We start from the raw sequence: 21828 nt of genomic DNA, 5'->3' as shown, positions 1-21828 counted from the left end.
AATTGTTATGAAGTTCACTTTAGAAAGGAAAGTAAAAATTTTGGATTCAAATAGTCACATAAATTAAATTTTTACGTAGATTATGTATAGACTATCAAAATCCTCTACGAAAAAATTGTCAATTTTGTTATACTTCAATTGCATACTCGAGACTGAGCTATGATCTACGAAAATTAATTCTTGTCACGATGACGAATAGAACATGGAAATAATTGTGAACCTTATATACGAGTATACCTTCTCTCGGCTTCGGGCCGGGTCAAGGGTGCCAAAAGCATCCCGCCAGCCGCGGCCTATTATGGAGGAAGTGTTATTCGTGCTCGAGGCTGTGAAGGTGTACATCAGCCCCTTCTTCTCCATTTCCTCCACTTCCTTCGGGAACTCCTCTAGCATCCGCTCCGTCACCCGGAAGCTTGGCACAAATGGTGTCTCCCCGCCCTCCGGTGGTGGCACTTCGCAAAACAATATCACCTTCTTGGGGTTTTCCTTGAACTGTTGCATCCACAGTAGTTCGATGTTCATTTTATAATTAGATCCAATGTAGTTTGGTCGCCGCTCAAGAGGAGACAGCCTAGTCTACTCTTCTACCGATAGAGATAGTGCGCTTTCTAAATCCACAGATAACTAGTCAATTTCAGTTTAAAGAATATGAACTTGAATTATAGGGCATGATTGCTGCTCGGGGTTTTTAATTAGTGTTTGATGGAACTGAATAATTTGTTCTCTAACAAATACGTGAGAAACTGACAAGGAGAAAATTGCCAAGAAAAATGACATATACTTCTATCAATCATTGTAGATGTAAGAAAAATTAAAAATCGGAACCTCCCATTTGAATCCCGAGGTATTCCATTCGCTTAGATATATCACTCAACCATGAGAAGAACTCATTCGGATCGGTTCTCAGATTTCTTCTAAGAGAAAAAACAGATCAACTAGAGTCAGTGATGCGATGATTGAACCGGCTCATGATTTGATATGTACTTTGAAACTTCAAGATTAAAAAAGTTCGTAGGCAAAAAGCGAGAAGATGCATGAACATGATAATCTCGCAAGTGATATCACGTTAAGGGAGCACGTAATGAAAGATGTTTTCACTGCGATGCATGTATTGACCTAGTCACTCACCAGAATCATCTCATGGTGGTAGAATAAGAACTCCGACAGCGGGCCCTCGTTCGCTGTCCAAACCCGCTTGTAGATGTTAGTCCTCGGCGCGGGCCCGAAGTAGCGCATGTCCTCCCACCCGCAAGCCTCGACGATCTCGTTGAAGTCCTCGGCGTTCTTCACGTCGAAGCCGCGGAGCAGAACTGCGCTGTTCTTGATGATCATCTGTTCGAACCATTCCGGGTTCTTCTTCAGAGTTGCGAGAAGGGACTCGGTGTCAGCTTTGGCGGGCTCCGGCGGGAGCAGGACGAGGGGCATCACCTCGCCGTCGACCACCTTCTGGCCTTGGCACTCGCCGATCTTGAAGTCCTTGCCGGTGGAGGATTCCATTGCCGTAAAGATTTGGTATGCTATTGCACTCAAAATCTCTCTCTCTCTCTCTCTCGGGTTGAACTCCTTTGCTGGGTTGTGTTTTGATGGAGTTTGATACTGGGGCGGTGATGTATTTATACAGGCTAGTTGCAATGTTTTTCGGACGAATTCAATTGCGAATTTTAAGTAATTATTAGCGGGCGTGGTTTATGACGATCGCGATGATCATCTGGAATCAAGAGAACGAATGGCACGACACGTCGAAGATTCTTGGATTCTTGGGGTCGTCGTCTTGCGAGGGAGCCGTAATCGTTTGGGGTTTAGCGGAGCCTCAGCTAATGAGCCAAGTGTTCGATTCTTGGCGGCTCGGCTGCGCTCGTTTCTTATTAAATAAAGGCCTAATTTCGAGATTATTACAAATTCCCTTGTGGAATTTTCCGAGCTAGCTGTATTGTAAAAATAACAATTTTCGAGACACTTTAATAATGAAAAAATGTTCATCTTAACGAAGTCATGTTGACAGAGAGAGGGAAATGACGTGAGAGAGACGTGAGGAGAGAGGGTACAGTGAGAGGTCAGAGAAGCTGACGTTCGACCAGAAGAAAAAAATAAAATAAAAGGGGAGGCAGCGACTGTTCATCTTCTCCGCGAGGGCCCCCGACGCCGCGCCTCAGCGACTCGCGACCTAACGACATTCGCGCCCTTGCCGCTCCTCGACGCTTCGCCGGTCTCCCCACGAAGCTCTCCGCGATCGCCCAGAACCCGACGCCGTTGCTCCCACCGCAGCAGCCTGGACCAGTCTCAGTAGCCCGACGCCCCTGCACGCGACGTTGCTGCTCCTCTGCTCGCTGCTGCACGCCCGAACAGAGCCACCTGCTGCCTCCCCTGTTTTGCTGCAGGTCCGGTTACTGCCCGAACCTCGCCGGAGCTCCGACGGACAGCCCCTGTTCCGAACGGCGACACATCACCGAACCACCATCGCAGCTCGGCCACCACTGCTTCCTCGCCATTCCTCAAGTCAACCGTCCTCAAGTCAACCGTGAGTTAGACTAGGTAAATTTTTAGATATTCGGTTTCATATTTTCTTTATTTTATTCTAACTTGATTTGTTTTTTATTTATTTTTATCATTATCCAATTAAAAAATTTGTCATATTAAGTCATAATAATAAAAAATATTGAGTCGTGAGATGTCGAGTTAGATTTTTTATTATTTTGACTTTTCATGACAAATTCATGAATTGCTTTGCATCATTGAGATAATATGTCATTGATTTACATTAATGAATTTTCAATAGGACATATATTTTGGTGTGTTATCGTTATTTGCTCATTACATATCATGCATCACATGTCATATCTAGAATTTAAGTATTTAGGTTCATACACATTTCATGTTTAAATCAACGCATTTTAATTTTTTTAGATTCATATAGAATTAGGATAATTTTCCTTTAATAAAACCAAAACAAAAAAAAAAGGAACAAAAATGTTATTTAGGTTATATATAGCGTGTTTAGTAACATTTCGTCCAAAAATTATTTCAAGAAATAGAAATAGAAAATAGAAAATAGAAAAAAACTATTTATGTTCCGAGGAACAATTTTTTACTAGAAAGACATATTTTGTAAACTTTTCCCGGAAATAAAAATGAATAAAAATACGTTTGGTAAATTTATATTCTTTTTTTTATTTCTTTTAATATTTAAATATTTTTTAATTTTCTTTTCTTTTTTTCTTCTTTTGGCCGACAGCCTCGCCGTGGTTGGGCAAGGCCGAGCATCGCCGGTGGCTGGGCGAGCTTGGGGCGAGCTTGGCCTCGCGGATCTGGGCGAGGCCAAAAGAAGAAGAAAAGAGAAGAGAGAGAAAAAATGTTCTTCAAAAGTGTTTTGGAACAAAAATAACTTTTTTTTTTGTTTCTCATTTCCGTTACAATTTTGTTCCAAGAACAAAAACAGATTTTGAACAAAAACGCAAACAAACGCGTTTCTGTTATTTTTTTTTCTCGGGAATAAAAATAAATTTTTGTTCATAAACAAGAAAAAGAACATTACCATGTAGGGCCATAGATTTCATAATGTGCACACCACATGTTGCGCTTTAGTTAGTGGGTCATAGGTTAACGTTTTAATATTCTCGTTGTGTAGTTTTTTTAAAATTAAAAAGCCAAAGATTAGTATGGCGTCATTATGTTGTTTTTAAGTCATGTTAAAAAGAAGAAAACACAAAGGTCATTTCCTTACTTAGTAAATATGCCAGTTCATAATTAATCCAATTTTATGTCATCATTGTTTAGTGTAGGTTGCATATAGGTATTAAAAAAATCATTGTTGACACCTAATTTTGAAAAAATAAAATTACATTTTGAACAAATAAAAAGAAAAAAATGAAAATGGGGGAAATTGATTTGATTTAATTATGCAAGGAAATATGGAATTTTGATGAATGTCCAGATTTTATTAAATGCAGCAACAATTTTGAAATCAAGTGAAAAATAAGCAAGAATTGAGGCGATTGCCAAATCATACGATTTGATTTAATATGACAAGAAATAGTAACTCGAGAAATGCTATGTAAAGAGATCGTTTGAATCACTATATAAGAGAGGCTCATTTTTCATGACTAGGGTGCGTGGACGATCTCGAGAATTCTCCGATTGGTCTATTGGATGGTGCACCCTCTTGATGACGTCTCACATTCATCATGCGTCATGGATATTGACGACAAGCATAAAGCTAAGTCGAGCTTCGTTTTTTAAGTTTGATTGTGTGCAATTCCAATTTGCTATTCGAACTAAGGTGATTTCATTTTCGTTTCTTGCCTAGATTAAACTCCTACATCTCCGACGATAATTCCAGCAGCGAGACATCGAAGTGGCCAGTGTACCCAAGCACTGATTATCATCCAGTGATTTCACTGTGCTAAAACAGGGTTGTTTCTCTCCCTATTAAAGTTGTTCATTCCATATTTTCGGTATTTACTTTGTTTTGTTTTGATGTTGTGGTCGCAAGCAATTCAATGCCGAACAAAAGGACACACAATTGATACATACAGCCACAATTCTGAAAAGAGGACTTCGAATACACGGCACATAGAGAGAGCTTTAGAGAGAAAAAGCCAAGAGGAGAAATCGTAGAGGTCACACAATCAATTCATACCGCCACAATTCGGAAAGGAGAGACATATATGTGAGAGAGAAAAGAGAGGGACTTCTCTCGGCCGAACGAAGGAGCCCGTTCATTCACGAAAAAGGGGAGAAGTAAGGGTCTTCAAGCGTGAAGCTCGATGCTTACAATTTCGACACCCGCGACTGCCGATTCATGGTTCACCACCACCTACCGCTACCCCCAACTACTGCAGTCGCTGCTGCCCAGAGGTGCCACGAGCCCTATACTCTAAGTTCCAGCAATTCCTTCGAGGTCTTCGTCCAGTTAAGCAATTCTCAGCAAAGCCCAATCACTACTCGACAAGATCAAGATTTCGTGGCGAGCTTCATCCGAAGTCATGGAGCTTCGCTGTTAAATAAAGTTTTGTCATTTAAAGGAAAGGAAAGACTAAAATTAACATTTACTGGTAATTGAGGGATCACGTTGAATAGCTTAAACTTCGGGAATGACTCTGTGCATTGAGTCAACATTCAATAACCATTTACGTCATTTTCGCAAAATTGTAATAACACTTCCAAGTCACCTTTCCAAAATCAGCTTACTCATTCCGTAATCACTTGGGATCTTAATTTATGACTAATTCCACCACTCTTGTATTTTTTCCCCTACTAATTAAGTCACTCGTCATGAGGCCATCAAAATTAACAAAAATGGCACCACCTTAATTAAAGGACATAATTGTATGGCCGGCCGGTAGGATACGTGACTTTCATTATTGTTAATTTCACAAATTGCATACGTCTGGTCTCCTCCAAACGCACCAAGCCCTAGTGTTGTCCCCATGCACTTAACACTAAGCAATATCCAAACCCCTTCCCTTACTTGTAAATCCCAAATGGTATCTTCCCTTTCTTTGCGCCCGATTGACATCAATTGCTACCTCTGTGTCATGGCATTCGGTACCGAAATTTGTCCAAAAAACCCATTTCTCGACCTTATAGATCAACAATTAGTTAGAAAAAGGAAAAAAAGAAAAGAAGAGGAAGGTGCAATATCGAGAAGCCACGATGAGCGGGTTTTGATTACCATGTGACTAGTTATCTCAAGATCACAAACAGTCTAGTTAACATGACCATAGGTAACCAATTTGTGACGATTGACATTTGTCATTCATTTGACATTTTCCTTCTATTAATTATTGATTCAAAAATTTCCTAAGTCAATGTCCACTACTGGGATCTTAATAAATGTTATGTATATGTCACCGATAATAACATAAACAAGATCAATTATTTGATTGTGCCCCTTATTAGGGGTGAGTGTGGTCAGGTTCGCCGTCCACCCCTAATCATAGGACCAACTTGCACAATGTTCCTCAATTTTGGGACCGATGACCGACCTTATAAGCTTGAGACTAAGGACTAGACCGACCCGATAGGTTCGGTCGGGTTCCATGGTCAACCGGGGACCGACCGATAATTTTTTATTTCATTTTTATACTCCTTAAAAAAAGCGATTGAGGACTGGACTAACCCAACGGGTTCAATCCGGTTTCAAGGTCAATTTAAGACTAACCAATAATTTTTTATTACTTCTTGAAAAAGCAATTGAGGACCATACCGACCCAATGGGTTCGATGATGAGCGATGTTAGCTAAGAAAGGTAAGCAGTGAGGGTCAAGTGGAGTGAGCATTGAATAGAATGAGCATCGAATGTCGAGTGAAGAGCAACAAACCAAGCGAGCATCGAGCGGTGAGCGGCATAAGTGACCCAAAACGAGCAAGGCGAGTGTTGAGTGGCGAGCGGAGAAGTTATTTCTTTCGATTTTGGAAAATTGAAGACTAAGAGGATAAATAAGACAAAAGAGAACGAATATTAGATGAGGATGTTATAAGAAGTTGTTTATACCTTTTTGGATACCGTGAAGACTCTTTACAAAAACATTTTCCCTATTCATAAATTATTATTATTGACACCGTAAAAGATATTAAAAATCTAACTTATTAAATAATAATGTAAAATTATTTGAACTCCTTACTAAAGAGTTGTTTAATATTATTGACGCCGTTTATTTTAAGATGTTTTATATATAAAAAAATTATAAATAATATTATATATGTTTAGGGTTGGTCGGATTAAACCCGACCCTAACTTTCGGGGCCAGGGACCGACCCACACATCTTGGTCCCGAATTTTAGGATTAAGGGCCGACCTGGACTCCCCGAGAACTGGACTAGGACCGGCGGGGTTGGGTTGGTCTAGGCCACCGACCGACGCTCACCCTACCCCTTATCGGTCGGTCACCAAAATCTAGCTAGGCTCGAACAAACCCTTTAATCTGAATTAACCAATGAATCAACTCCCGTGGGAAAGTCATTTTGGCTAAGAAGCGTCCTGTCAAATGTCACTCGATGGGAACCTAAATGAAATTTCTAAAGGAAATTTGGAAGATTCGGTGGCATGATGGGACTTTTTTTCTAAAAAAGAGAAAATAACTCGTGATTATATTCATGTAATTCGTGGCACAGTTGCGGAATTCAGGACGCGTTTGATGAATTTTCTTCATTGCTGAGATTTTGTTTTTTTTTTTTTTTTTTTTAATGTGGAGGGGACCCATGCACGCTGTGGAGAGGAGAGCATTTGACCTACCGGCAGAAGTCAATACTATCAACGGAGACGGACGCCTCCAGGATCTCAACGACCTTAAAACGTCTCACTTGAGGAATTGGTATATGAATAATCAAATTCAATCATGAACACCATAGAGGAGGAAGTGAACAGCGATGGGTATTTCATAAAGTAAAAATTCACTTATAAGTAGAAGACCTCATGTTGGCGGTCCTTGACCTCGGGTTTAAGGCCGCCCGAGTTCGCGACCTCCCCCGCCGAGTTGCAGAGGAGGAGCGACAACATGGGAACTCGCTGACACGGTGGCGGCGGATCGCCACCATTATTACACATGAGTTAACGCTTAAAACTAAATCAACGTTTATTCATACCTTGCCCTAGTTCATTCCACTTCTTCTTGGCTCCATATAACCTGTTTCAGAGCTTTCGAAAACACGATACGCTCGGGACCAAATCACTTGCAAGTAGCCACCAGCACTTTCCTTGGCGGGAGCGATGGCCTGCGTCCATGGAGCAAGGCCATGTTGTCGAAGAAGAGGACATCGCCCTTCTCCCACTTGAATTGGATGCTCTCCTCGTCGAGGATCTCGCCGCATCGCTTCACCACGTGGTCCGGGATCTCGGTCCCATCGGCCATCGTGGCCGAGCTGATCTCCTTCCCGTGCATCCCCACCACCGTGTTGTACCACATCCTCCTCCCTTTTCTTCCCTCGAACACCCTCGTGAGGGTTCGTGGGCAGATGATCGTCTTCAGTCCACCGTCGGGCAGCCATTCCACGTCCATTCCCATGGCCTTAACCCTACAAAAATTATGTACGATGGAATGAAATTTGCATTTTACCTCGCGAAATTTTTGTGCAAAGCAAAGTGGAAATTAGGTAAGTACCTTAGTTTTCATTGTGCTGCATAGTCAATTCATCTATAGATTGTGTAAAAATCCAAATTATGTCAAGAGGGGTCCGAATCGGAATATGAATGGCATCATTTTCAATTTATCCACTTTTTTTCCAGGAATAAAAAAGATATTTCCACATGCGAGCCTCAAATATTACATATTGCAAGCCAAACTTAAATTTGCGACATGGGTTTGTATTATAGACACAATTTGTGTGAAATTTGATTTATACGGGCTTGCCAGAATGAGTGATAATAATTGTTATGAAGTTCATTTTATAAAGGAAAGTAAAAATTTTGGATTCAAATAGTCACATAAAAATTAAAAAATTTATGCAGATTATGTATAGACTATCAAAATCCTCTGAAAAAGATTGTTAATTTTGTTCTACTTCAATTGCATACTTGAGACTAAGCTATGGTCTATGAAAATTAATTCTTGTCACGATGACGAATAGAACATGGAAATAATCGTGAATCGTGTATACGAGTATACCTTCTCTCGCCTTCGGCCGGGTCGGGGTGCCGAAAGCATCCCGCCAGCTACGGCCTCTCATGGAGGAAGTGTTATTTGTGCTCGGGGCAGTGAAGGTGTACATCAGCCCCTTCTTCTCCATTTCCTCCACCTCCTCCGGGAACTCCTCCAGCATCCGTTCCGTCACCCGGAAGCTTGGCACAAATGGTGTCTCCCCGCCCTCCGGTGGCGGCACTTCGCAAAACAATATCACCTTCTTGGGGTTTTCCTTGAACCCATTGCATCCACAGTAGTTCGATGTTCATTTTATAATTAGATCCAATGTAGTTTGGTTAAGCTCAAGAGGAGACAACCTAGTCTACTCTTCTACTGATAGAGATAGTGCGCTTTCTAAATCCACAGATAACTAGTCGATTTCAGTTTAAAGAATATGAACTTGAATTATAGGGCATGATTGCTGCTCGGGGTTTTTAATTAGTGTTTGATGGAACTAAATATATATAATTTGTTCTCTAACGAATACGTGAGAAACTGACAAGGAGAAAATAGATGATAAAAAAGGACATATACTTCTATCAATCATTATGGATGTAAGAAAAATTAAAAATCAAAATCTCCCATTTGAATCCCGGGGCATTCCATTCGCTCAGCTAAGATCACTCAACCATGAAAAGAACTCATTTCGATGGGCCCTCAGATTTCTTTTAAGATATAAATCAGATCAACTGTAGTAAGTAATGCGACGAATTAAACCGACTCATGATTTGATACGTACTTTGAAACTTCAAGATTAAAAAAGTTCGTCGATGCATATAAAAGTGAAATTTATGTCAAAAAGCGAGAAGATGCATGAACCGATAGTCTCGCAAGTGATATCACGTTAAGGGAGCACGCGATGAAAGATGTTTTCACTGCGATGCATGTATTGACCTAGTCACTCACCAGAACCATCTCATGGTGGTAGTACATGAACTCCGACAGCGGGCCCTCGTTCGCTGTCCAAACCCGCTTGTAGATGTGAGTCCTCACCGCGGGCCCGATGTAGCGGATGTCCTCCCACCCGCAAGCCTCGACGATCTCGTTGAAGTCCTCGGCGTTCTTCACGTCGAAGCCGCGGAGCAGAACTGCGCTGTTCTTGATGATCATCTGGTCGAACCATTCCGTGTTCTTCTTCAGAGTTGCGACAAGGGACTCGGTGTCAGCTTTGGCGGGCTCTGGCGGGAGCAGGACGAGGGGCATCACCTCGCCGTCGACCACCTTCTGGCCTTGGCACTCGCCGATCTTGAAGTCCTTGCCGGTGGAGGATTCCATTGCCGTAAAGATTTGGTATGCTATTGCACTCAAACTCTCTCTCTCTCTCTCTCTCTCTCTCTCTCTCTCCGGGTTGAACTCCTTAGCTGGGTTTGTTTTGATGGAGTTTGATACTGGGCGGTGACGTCTTTATACAGGCTAGTTTGCAATGTTTTTCGGACGAATTCAATTGCGATTTTTGAGTAATTAATAGCGGGTGTCGTTTATGATGACCGCGATGATGATCTGGAATCAAGAGAACGGATGGCACGACACGTCGAAGATTCTTGGGGTCGTCGTCTTGCGAGGAAGCCGTAATCGTTTGGGGTTTAGCCGAGCATCAGCTAATGTATCGTTTACACTAAAAATGAAAATAAAATTAAAAATTAAAAAATTAGGAAATAGTGCTGCGAGAGATTTTTATCATACCCGTTTACCTGAATTTTTACGTGTATTTACACTAATGTATCATTTACACTAAAAAATATACATAATATAATGTGAATATATCCGACTTTATTATTACAATTAATCAAATAATGGATGGATATAGGTAAATTCTAATATTTCATATCATATAATATTTAGTTTTATTCTAATTAAATCCTGGACGACCAAACATAATTTAGTATTATATATATTAGTCCGGTCCCTAAGTGGGACGAATAGGTGGTTCTATGCTTGGAATTGGGAACTGGACCAATCTCCTTGGGAACCGCTTGCCTCGGTCCGGTTATAAGAGGTTTTCGGTTCTTTTACACATCCCTAATTGTAGCTACTCTCTAACTATTAAGGATCCATATCAATAACGTGGAATGACCAATCAGAGCTTGAATGATGTGAAATTGCTTGACAAACGATTGATTGCTTTAAAACATATTAAGGTCAATAATGTATATTCACACAACTTAAATTTCTTGAATGTATCTTAGAGTGACAGGAGATTTTGGAAGAAAAAGTTGACAAAACTATGATCAATGGTGAATAAATGGTTTCTGAGTAAATGTTCAATCTAGTTTCTAAATTAAAAGAAAATAGTCAATATCGTCATTCCATTAATTCAAGTTAACAAATTTACTATGTGACTCTTGACTTGTTAAGTTTGGACACTGGTAACCAAAAAGTTATATAAGGATTATGCAAATAAGACAATCTTGTTAAATCAAAATATAATAATTAACATAATCAAATAACAAAGGATATGTCAACGCTCAACTTTCTTTTCTTTTTATAAAGTAAATGGATAAAAGATAGACAAGTTGAAATCAATTATTCTCAAAGGTCCAACTCAACACATAATAATTTATATCCTTAAATAAAGATTTTTCATTTAAACAAAAGAAGACTAAAATTAACATTTACCGGTAATTGAGGGATCACATTGAACAGCTTAAACTTCAAGAATAACATTGCACATTGAGTCAACATTCAATGAACATTTAGGCCATCTTCGCAATATTGTAACAACATTTCCGGGTCACCTTTCCAAAATTAGCTTACTTGTTCCATAATTGCCTTTCGGTTGATATCTTAATTTAGGGAAAATTCCAAATAAGGACCTAAAGTGAATATATTTTCTCAAATAAGGACCCAAAGTGAATTTTGTGTCAAATAAGGACCCGAAATGGATCCATTTATTTCAAATAAAGACCCAAAGTGAATTTTATGTCAAATAAGAACCCAAAGTGATCAAATTAATCTCTATTGAGGACCTTAGCTTACTGGCAGACATTTTCCGGCGATTAAAATAGGGGTAATTTTGTCAGAAATTTGTGATTGGAAAAAAAGGAAAATTCTAAATTAATTAAGTTTAGGTTATTCATTTAGATGTTTACGTTTCTTCTTTCTTCTCCTCATTTTGCTCCTCAACTAAATCGATGCCCGGTCATCATCATAACTCGATTCTCGTCGCTCCTTGCCTTGCTCGACCAATGGAGAAATTGGGTCTCCGCAAACAAAGAAAGAAGAATCTGGTTTTGTTCTTGTTTTTAATTCGTGCTTCAACCTGGAGAGAATTGGGTCTTGACTTTGCGGAGGATGGGTATAAGGAATGAGGAGAACTTCATCTTTGACTTTGCAAAGGATGGGTACAAGGAACGGGAGACCGTAGAAAACCAGAGTTTTTGTTTATATTTTAGGATTTGTTAATTTTCAATAGATTTTTTTTAACAAAATTGCCCAAACTACGGTTGTCGAAAATGTCACATGCTTGATAGCCGCGAATATTTGGCCGACCAGCAAGCTTAGCCCTTATTTAATTTGATTCAACCATTTCGAGTCGCTTATTTGAGACAATGGATCCACTTTGATCTTTATCCGACACAAAGTTCATTTCGATCTTTAATTCCACCACTCCCGTATTCTTCCCCTACTAATTGAGTCACTCGTCATGAGGCCATACAAATTAACAAAAATGGCACTACCTTAATTAAAGGACATAATTGTATGGCCGGCTGGTAGGATACGTGACTTTCATTATTGTTAATTTCACGAATTGCATACATCGGGTCTCCTCCAAACGCTTTGTCCCCATGCACTTAACACTAAGCAATATCCAAACCCCTTTCCCCTGCTTGTAAATCCCCAAATGGTATCTTCCTTTCTTTGCGCCCGATTGACATCAATTGCTACCTCTGTGTCATGGCATTTGGTATTGAAATTTGTCGAAACGACCCATTTCTTGACCTTATAGATCAACAATTAGTTAGAAAAAGGAAAAAAAGAAGAAGAAGAAGGAAGGTGCAATATTGAGAAGAAAAAGGAAAAAATAAAAATAAAAAGAAGAAGGTGCAATATCAAGAAGCCACCATGAGCGGATTTTGATTACCATGTGATTAGTTATTTCAAGATCACAAACAATCTAATTAACATGACCATAGGTAACTGATTTGTGACGATCGACATCTATCATTCATTTGACATTTTCCTTCAATTAATTATTGATTCAAAAATTTCCTAAGTCAATGTCCACTAGTGGGATCTTAATAAATGTTATGTATATGTCACCAATAATATAAATAAGATCAATTATTTGATTGGACCCTTATCAGTTGGTCACCTAAATCCAGTTAGGCTCGAAAAAACCCTTTAATCTGAATTAACCAATGAATCAACTCCCGTAGGAAAGTCATTTTGGCTAAGAAGTGTCCTGTCAAATGTCACTTGATGGGAACTGGATGAAATTTCTAAAGGAAATTTGGAAGATTTGGTGGCATAATGGGACTTTCGTTCTAATAAAAGAGAAAATAACTCGTGATTATATTTATGTAATTCGTGGCACAGTTGCGAAATTCAGAACGCGTTCGTTGAATTTTCTTCATCGCTGAAATTTTCTTTTTCTTTTTTGCTTTTTTGCATGCGGAGGGACCCATGCACGCTGTGGAGAGGAGAGCATTTGACCTGCCGGCAAAAGTCAACACTATCAACGGAGACGGGCGCCTCCAGGATCTCGACGACCTTAAAACGTCTCCGTTCTACGTAAGCTCGGTCAGCCCAGGGGAGTCGATTTCACGGGCCGAACAAAAGGAAACCGGCCCAGAGACTTCAGACGAGGTTGGATCCGATTAGAGCTGCGGTTTCTGCAGTTAGGAATTGGCGGACCCGCTTCGCGACGATTCGTGTTTAGAGACGACGACACGATATTCCTAGTCGATTTTTTTTTGGTAAGTATATTCCTAGTCGATTTCATGGCTATTATATCGACTATTATCTTGTCGGACGCTAAAATTTCGGATTTCACAAAGTCCAGATGCCTGATGGTGCTGGCGATGCCATGCCCGCACGACGCGTCGTGATGCCGAAGCCAATGCGGATGGGGCCTTCTCGTGATGCATCGTTCCTCTTTCCGGGCGAGCAAAATGGATTAAGGGTCGGCGATTAAGATGCTATTCAATGCGTTGTCCTGTCTTGCGCCCCAACGGAATGTAGGCCACTGAAGAGAGGAGGGGATAGAATTCCTTCGGCAGCTAGCCGTGGTGCCGGGCCCGGTTGGGGCCCGACGGCATTCATGGTCCGAAATGGACTCTCATCTGTCATCTCCCATCTTTGTCTTCGATCGGTCTTCGAAAATGATGGGGAAGGAAGCCACCAAATTACTCGGCCGAATTCACTGATATTTCACTGTCCGAAACCCCTCAATCCGCCCGTGCCCTGTGTCTGGTCCGATGGGAATGACTAATGTTTAGTCTAGATTAATTGAAGGGACATTACATGGACGAGGTACTGCATTTTCCTTTAGGTTTGCGTGTTCTCAAAATTTCTCAACGTGTGAATGAGCAGATTTTGGGGATTTAAATGAGATGATAATCATCTTCTTCTTCTTCTTCTTTTCTATTGGGCTGGAAATTGATGCAGAGAAAGCGATGCTTGGAAAGAATTCAAAATATGGTGTTTATTTTGAATAAAGTACATATTACAGTATCTTAAGTGTCTTTTATAAGGAAGTCACAATTTAGAAAATAATTAAATTACTGAAATCTAATAACAAAATAAAGGAAGGGATATTGATAAAAAGGAAAATTATCAAAACACAACTACAAAACTAAAATCTAATAACAAATTAAGGAAGCGTGTGAATCAAATATTATAATCCACTTTATGTCTCGAAGATTACGCAATCATCTTTGATTTGTGGAATGTAGAACAACATGACGCTCCACGATATTTACATAAAAACGTTTGCATGTTTATTACATCAGAAATAAAACAATCCATATCCCAATTGTTTGTACATATTGCTTGGCGCTTCTGTCTAGTTCAACTGTGCAAATAAGGAACCATTTTGGTTAAAGAACTCCTAATGAATAAATCTCAATACCAGGTGAGGCTCGGTTTTTTTCCTCGACTCTTTCGAATCTTCTCATCGCAAGTAAAATATGGCAATAAAATGAATATATAAAAAAAAAAAAAGTTAGTTCAAAACAAGACCACTCGTCAGTAAACGATTTTCTTTCCTGTAAACATAAAAAGAAAAAAAAAAAAAAAAAAGGCAACTTTGCACATGATGATTATTCATATCGTTGCCATCCACAAGGTTACAAAGAGAGCTGCCCACCATTTCACCGCAGAGATAAACCCAAAAGCCAACCGAGACATGCTTCCCAGAGATGCCAAAAAGAAGAGGCCTTGCCCCTCCAAAAAGGCTTGGTTTCAATTGCTTGTTTGGCTACATTTCTCAGCCAATTATTGCTTTTTTGATCTTCCCCCTCCAACACTCCATGCATCTTCTGAGACCTGTTCAAACCCCGATTCGATTTTGATCATGTCTGTCCCGATCTTGCCTGACCAAATCCCTGTGGGTCACCTCCACTGCACTCAATGGCCAAATTCTATCCATTCATTCGCCGTGCAATCGATTTCGCGGGTGAACTGGTTCTTCGATGATTTCGAGGATGAAAGAACTGCTCTAACGAGGAGACCAGAATCTGTCATGACTCCGTCTTTTAACAGCCAGTTAGGAACGGTCCTCCGGACAGGGACGACGTCGGGCAGGACGTGTCGGGCTTTTTTTGTTAGAAAGGGAAAATAAAAAATTTAACAGCTTCTGCGGTCGTTCTCATTCCTATATTCTGGCTTATTCTAAAGTCTGAAGATGTTTTAGTCATATGCTCGACACCCCGTTTTTCTTTTATTTTCTCTTTGACGATTTGTTGGAGAAAATCAAGAAAGAACATGGAAAAAAACTGGCCACTGGTTATTGGTGGCTGCTGCGCTTCTTAGCGGGAAGTCTGTGTTGAAATTTCTACTTATCGGACAATTCGTCCCTTTCAATCCAAGCGGCGAGCGCCCGTGCCATGAAAACCCGATAAGGCGATAACGTTCCCCACTTTAATACTTGGATACACGCCCTTTGTTCCTTTCTCGCTGCTTCAACTGCTTCAAGTCTGCAAATTTTCAGACTGCTCTGTGTCTTTTGCTTCTGGGCTTCTCGGTTGCTCCATTGGTCTCTTTTCTGGGGGTTTTGACGGGTTGGAAGTGTCAGTTATGGGGTTGAGCAGAGATGGGTGTTGGGGCTATGTCTACAGGGAAGTGGAAAGTTGAGTTCTTTATTATCAAGATTTCACGTACATGATTGTGAGGTTAGGCTTCCTGGTTGTTGCTTCAATTGCAGCATGCAGTTAAGCAGCTAAATGTTAGAGGCTCAAAACCACCAGCTTCTTCTCACAAGGTCAAGCTTCTAGGTAATGTATTCATTTTTAATGTGTGTTGGTTTCCCAGCTATCTGTAGTTTCTGTACTATTCTTCCTTTTGTGAAGTGGGTAGATATGATATGTTTCGTCGTGTTGGTGCTTGTATGGTACTGACTATGCGTATCTGTCTTTTCCTGGCATCTTGTTCTGCTATTATGCTGATGATGCTCTTGTCCAGAGAATGGCGACACAGGCTTTGAAAGGCAGGGAAGTGAGGGAAGAGATGAAGAGCACTCTACATATTCTACTTATGGCCTCAAAGAGGAGGAAGTAAGTGTAGATTGCGATTATTTCGTCTTTTGAGATGAATGTATAGGGCTTGAATTTGTCGATCTTCTTTGTTGGTTAGCTTGAGAAAAGCGGGACTAAAAGCATGGCTTTTTTATTTTCAATTTTATTGCAGGAAAAAGAGGAGGAAGAGGAGGTTGAAGTGAAACTGATCAGCAGTGTAATTAACGCAGCTTCGAGCCATGTACCTGATATGGAAACGAGGATATTTTGCCTGAATTTGAACGTCTTCTCTCGGGAGATAGAATTTCCATTCCCTGATGATAAGTTCGATGATGCGAGCAGAGACAGAGTTTACGAAATTGAAATGGCAAGCAATGCAAGTGAACTCGAGAGGTTGCGTAGGCTTGTGAAGGAATTAGAGGAGAGAGAAATGAAGCTGGAAGGCGAGGGTGCTTGAATATTATGGGTTGAAGGAGCAAGAATCAGACGTCATCGAACTGCAAAGGCAGCTGAAAATTAAGACTGTTGAAATTGACATGCTGAAAATCACTATCAATTCATTACAGGCAGAGAGGAAGAAGCTGCAAGATGAGATTGCTCATGGAGCTTCAGTGAAGAAGGATCTAGAGGTAGCGAGGAACAAGATTAGGGAGCTGCAGAATCAGATTCAACTTCAGGCAAACCAGACAAGAGGCCATTTGCTATTGCTCAAACAACAAGTGTCTGGACTTCAGGCCAAAGAGGAAAAGCTGTTAAAAAAGATGCTGATGTAGAAAGGAAACTAAAAGCAATGAAGAAGTTGGAGGTAGAAGTCATGGAACTGAAAAGGATAAACAGAGAACTTCAGCATGAGAAAAGAGAATTGACTATAAAACTGGATGCTGCAGAAGCTAGAGTTGCAGCTCTTTCTAATATGACCGAGGTAAGAGTCCTGCTTTATTCTTTGTCAATCTATTGCTTCTTAATTCAATGTTCTGCTGCATTTATCTATCAATATAAGAGTAGTTATTGTCCCACCACGCAAGGACCTTAATTGTGCAACTGTACAGCTTGCAGGTGAATAACCACAAAATAATCTCTTAGTTTCTGAAAAGCCTTGTATAAATTCATTCCAGTTTTGGCAAATCATCATTTCATCACCTTAGAATGCTGATAGATGATAAGAAATGCTGATTTTTGACGCAAATAAGAGGGTCCCAGAAGTAGTGTCCTACATACATTAAAGCATCAGTTGTTGCTTGGATTAGAAAAAGGCTACCTTAGCTCCTCAATTTACTTAGCTGATACTATGATTGAGGGGCTGTCACCGTTGAGAACCTTGTGCTAACTGGATTAGCAAGTGCTGGACTAGAGTAGACATGTTCAATAATGCTTCCTTTGTGCAGACCGAAAGGGTTGCGTCCGTGAGAGAGGAAGTCAACAACTTGAGACACATAAATGAAGACCTGTCAAAGCAGGTGGAAGGACTTCAAATGAACAGGTTCAGCGAAGTTGAGGAGTTAGTCTACCTCCGTTGGGTCAATGCATGTTTGAGGTATGAACTCCGGAACTACCAGACACCGCCAGGAAAGGTCTCAGCTCGTGATCTGAGCAAGAGCCTAAGCCCCAAGTCGCAAGAGAAGGCCAAACGGCTGATGGTAGAGTATGGTGGATCAGAACGCGGACAGGGAGATACAGATGTCGAAAGCAACTTCTCACACCCTTCTTCTCCTGGAAGTGAGGACTTTGACAATGCTTCTATAGATAGTTCCACCAGCAGATACAGCAGTCTCAGTAGGAAGCCTGGCTTACTACAGAAATTGAAAAAATGGGGTAGAAGCAAAGACGACTTGAGTGCTTTTACATCGCCGGCGAGGTCCTACTCAGGTGGGTCACCTAGCAGGGTGAGCATGAGTCTACGATCGAAGGGCCCACTAGAGGCCTTGATGATCAGAAATGTGAAAGTGACAGCAATGCCATTACAACTTTTGGTGGGCTGGAGCATGAATCTGTTGATTCTCCAGACACCCCTAGTACCCTCAGCTTAAGGGTCAAACACCATCTGGTGATTCGTTGAATTCAGTGGCCAATTTCATTCCAGTTGATGTCTAAATCTGTAGATGGTGTTCTGGATGAAAAGTACCCTGCTTATAAAGACCGTCATAAGTTGGCATTGGAAAGGGAGAAGCAAAATCAAGGCAAGGGCCGAGCGAGCTGAGAAGTTTGGTGATAGGAGTTTTAGTGGCTCGAGCAGGTCAGACAGGGAGAAAAATATCTCACTGCCACCAAAACTTGCTCTGATAAAGGAGAAAGTAGTTGTTCCACCAGATTCAGGAGGCCAGTCAGGTGATGCTAAGGCAGATGATCCTCAAACAGTGAGTAGAATGAAGCTTGCAAACGTTGAGAAGAGGCCTCCCGAGACACCCTCGTCCACCACCTAAAACCATCAGGAGCTGCTCCTAGCATTGCAAATAATGCCGGTGCGGTTACATCGGCAGGCCCACCCTGCCTCCACCCTTGCCGGGCATGCCGCCACCGCCTCCACCACCACCAGGCGGGCCACCTTCGTCACACCCTCCACCAGGCAGTCTTCCTAGAGGAACAGGAAGTGGTGAGAAGGTTCATCGGGCTCCTGAACTAGTGGGTTTTATCAGACACTGATGAAACGTGAGGCAAAGAAGGATACTTCATCTCTGATTTCTTCCACAGCAAATGTGTCAGATGCTAGGAGCAATATGATTGGGGAAATAGAGAATAGATCAACATTCCTTTTAGCTGTGAGTTGTGTTTCAACATTTGCTCATGCAAGTTTGCTTCTTTTGTTGTTTTAAGTTTATGGAGATATTTTTCTTTCCTGTTACAGGTAAAGGCAGACGTAGAATCCCAGGGTGAATTTGTCCAGTCTTTAGCAACAGAAGTCCGAGCAGCATCCTTTGCCAAAATTGAAGATCTTGTGGCATTTGTCAACTGGCTGGATGAGGAACTTTCCTTCTTGGTAAACAGATTTAATTTTGTTTTGCTGAGTTGGCTTCGCGCCCTCTCTATAGAAAAGACCCTTTGACATCCCTAGTATATGGATTAGGCATCTGGATTTGTGTCAAGCCTGTCAATGAATCTGAGATCTGAAATTCTAGTCTTGAACCTGAAACCTCTATACAAGCTGAATTAAACTCTGCAAAGAAAAAGGAGAGAAACGAAATTGAGATTAAAAGAGTTATTGTAGTTCCTTCTGCTCTTCTGTAAACATCTAAACTTAACATGGAGGAATTCAAGAAATTTTCAGTCCTGCTTATTTGAAAATCCTCCAGCTTCAAGCATGTAATTATGCATGCAAACTCTCGAACTATTTGCCGACTTCTAAAAACTTCTTGAGTTAATTATGCTTCTTAGCTGGCAGAAGTTTCTAATCCTTTTTGTTTATCTTCCATTAACAAGGTCGATGAAAGGGCAGTTCTGAAGCACTTTGACTGGCCTGAAGGGAAAGCAGATGCATTAAGAGAGGCAGCATTTGAATACCAGGATCTGATTAAACTGGAGAGAAGCGTTTCTTCTTTCAGTGATGACCCCAAAACTTCCTTGCGAGGCTGCACTAAAGAAGATGTACTCATTGCTTGAAAAGTAAGTACCTTCTTTAGCGCACTCGTATAATAAGAAATTATCCAAGTTTATTTGCAAATGGACAAGATTTTGGCATTGGAAGTGAAAAGAGGAACTGGCTATTCATTTGCTTCAAACAATGGACCGTTTATTCCTTTTAAGTGATTGGCTCCACAGAAATAGCAACTGCCCTAAGTTTTCCGCTAGAGTTAACAGCAGAGTGATGTGAGTTTTTTTCTTTTTTCACGACATCACGTGATTCATTTTTCTCTTTCTCTGGCAGAGTGGAACAGAGTGTCTATGCCCTCTTACGCACAAGGGACATGGCAATGTCACGATGCCGAGACCGGAATCCCAGTCGACTGGTTGTTGGATTCAGGAGTAGTCGGCAAAGTATCTTCAAGCCTGAGTTCAGTCTTCAATGTTCTTAAAAGAGAATCTGAGATGTTTGATTTCTTTTTCTGTTACATTTAATTAGTTCTGTTTGTCAACAGAAAAATAAGAACTTTATCCTGGATCCACATTCGATACATAGCGAATCATCTGTCCTAACGTTGTAACACTATAATGCTACCAGTGTAGCTGGAACCATCTTTATTATAGCCCAGCAAAACTTGGAAGCCTTTGGTCCTGGAAGAATACATCGTCTGATAAATTTGCTTCTAACGAAACTCTAAATGCCATCTCATGGTATATGTTTTGTAAAGCTTCTCATCTGATGATTTTCCATATTTGCAGATCAAACTCTCTTCTGTGCAAATTGGCAAGGAATTACATGAAACGCGTAGCAGATGAACTTGGCCATTGGGCGGTTCTGATAAGGAACCAAACAGAGAGTTTTGCTTCTGCAAGGAGTGCGGTCGCTTTCCGTGTGCATCAGGTACATTTTCTTTGCTACCTAGTCTGTACAATTTGAAGGACAGTGCATCTTTTCTTGATTGTCGTCTCAAATATTCACTCTCCAATTTTTGGCAAAATTTAGAACAGTCATCATGGGAAGTCAGTTCTTCCTAGAATTTAAGATTTGAGAACTTTGTAATGCTTCTGCTCTCTCCTTTTCATGTGAATCTTCTAAAACTTTAACTTGAGCACTTCCATGCCTTGATACGAGAATTCAGATAACATCTTCTAAATGGACATTTTGAATGATGACCAAATTATGGCCTTGCAGTTTGCCGGAGGTTTTGATGCTGAGAGCATGAAGGCCTTTGAAGAATTAAGAAATCGGGTCCGTTCGCAGACAGAAGAAGAAACTAAGCCGGAAGCTTGAGTATATGATTTCTTCTTTTTTATATCTTGTTTCTTGATCTACAATTCAATTATGTATATGTTACCCACTTAGCCACGTAAATGATTGGTATTTACTTCCGGGGTTCCTAATCAGAATAAAATCCAGAAAGAGAATGTATTTACACTATTTTTGTCACATGGATTTATACAAAGGTCAATTTTCGGTGCTTTTTCCTCTTGAATAAATTCAACCATCATGAGTTAGAAAGGCTATAAGACCTGAATAATTAATCCCAGGGAAGAAGAAAATGCAGATTAAAATGTTCTCTTTCTTGACTTTCCATAAACTGTGCCTTGCTGCAAGTCTTGCTTGCATTTAGGGGATGATTTGCATAGAAATTTGAGTGCGTCGCATTGTCGTCAAGTGATCTCAATGGAAGATTGTAAATTGACGGCGTCAAAATGGTCTGTAGCCTTAAGCTCTAAAATCACTACTCGATGAGTACTTTTTGTGATCAACTAGGATAAGGAGTGATGGAGAGTAAATGGAAGGATCATATGCTCTGCTTGCAAGACTCACAGGCAAAGAGTCAGCAAAGAAAAACGCAACAGCAAAACCATTTGCCTTTCTCTTTCAAGTCAGTATAATCTACACAACATTATATGTATGTACCGGAAGACGCAGATTTATTCTTTCGCTACAGAAACCAGAAAACTCGGCAAAGGACTAG

At 40.7% G+C, this 21828-nt stretch overlaps 2 protein-coding genes and 1 pseudogene across 2 annotated transcripts; 1 reads left to right on the top strand and 2 right to left on the bottom strand.

Moving 5' to 3' along the window:
• Positions 1 to 183: 183 nt before the first annotated feature.
• On the bottom strand, positions 184 to 1546 carry LOC120290769 (clavaminate synthase-like protein At3g21360). The gene is made up of 2 exons (XM_039307175.1): positions 1129 to 1546; positions 184 to 492 (listed from the first exon to the last, which is right to left on the bottom strand). The coding sequence occupies exons 1-2, from the start codon at positions 1495 to 1497 to the stop codon at positions 184 to 186; spliced, it is 678 nt and encodes a 225-aa protein (XP_039163109.1). The 5' UTR covers positions 1498 to 1546.
• Positions 1547 to 7667: 6121 nt separating this feature from the next.
• On the bottom strand, positions 7668 to 9952 carry LOC104433310 (clavaminate synthase-like protein At3g21360). Its single transcript, XM_039307174.1, has 3 exons — positions 9525 to 9952; positions 8705 to 8850; positions 7668 to 8013 (listed from the first exon to the last, which is right to left on the bottom strand). Exons 1-3 carry the CDS (start codon positions 9891 to 9893, stop codon positions 7668 to 7670), a joined length of 861 nt encoding a protein of 286 aa, XP_039163108.1. The 5' UTR covers positions 9894 to 9952.
• Positions 9953 to 13241: 3289 nt separating this feature from the next.
• LOC120290768 lies at positions 13242 to 20298 on the top strand (annotated as a pseudogene).
• Positions 20299 to 21828: the final 1530 nt, after the last annotated feature.

This window comes from Eucalyptus grandis, chromosome 2, assembly GCF_016545825.1.
Source record: "Eucalyptus grandis isolate ANBG69807.140 chromosome 2, ASM1654582v1, whole genome shotgun sequence".
NCBI classification, from domain to species: Eukaryota; Viridiplantae; Streptophyta; class Magnoliopsida; order Myrtales; family Myrtaceae; genus Eucalyptus; species Eucalyptus grandis.
Note: the sequence above shows the minus strand (reverse complement) of the source record. Positions and strands in the feature narration are given on the sequence as shown.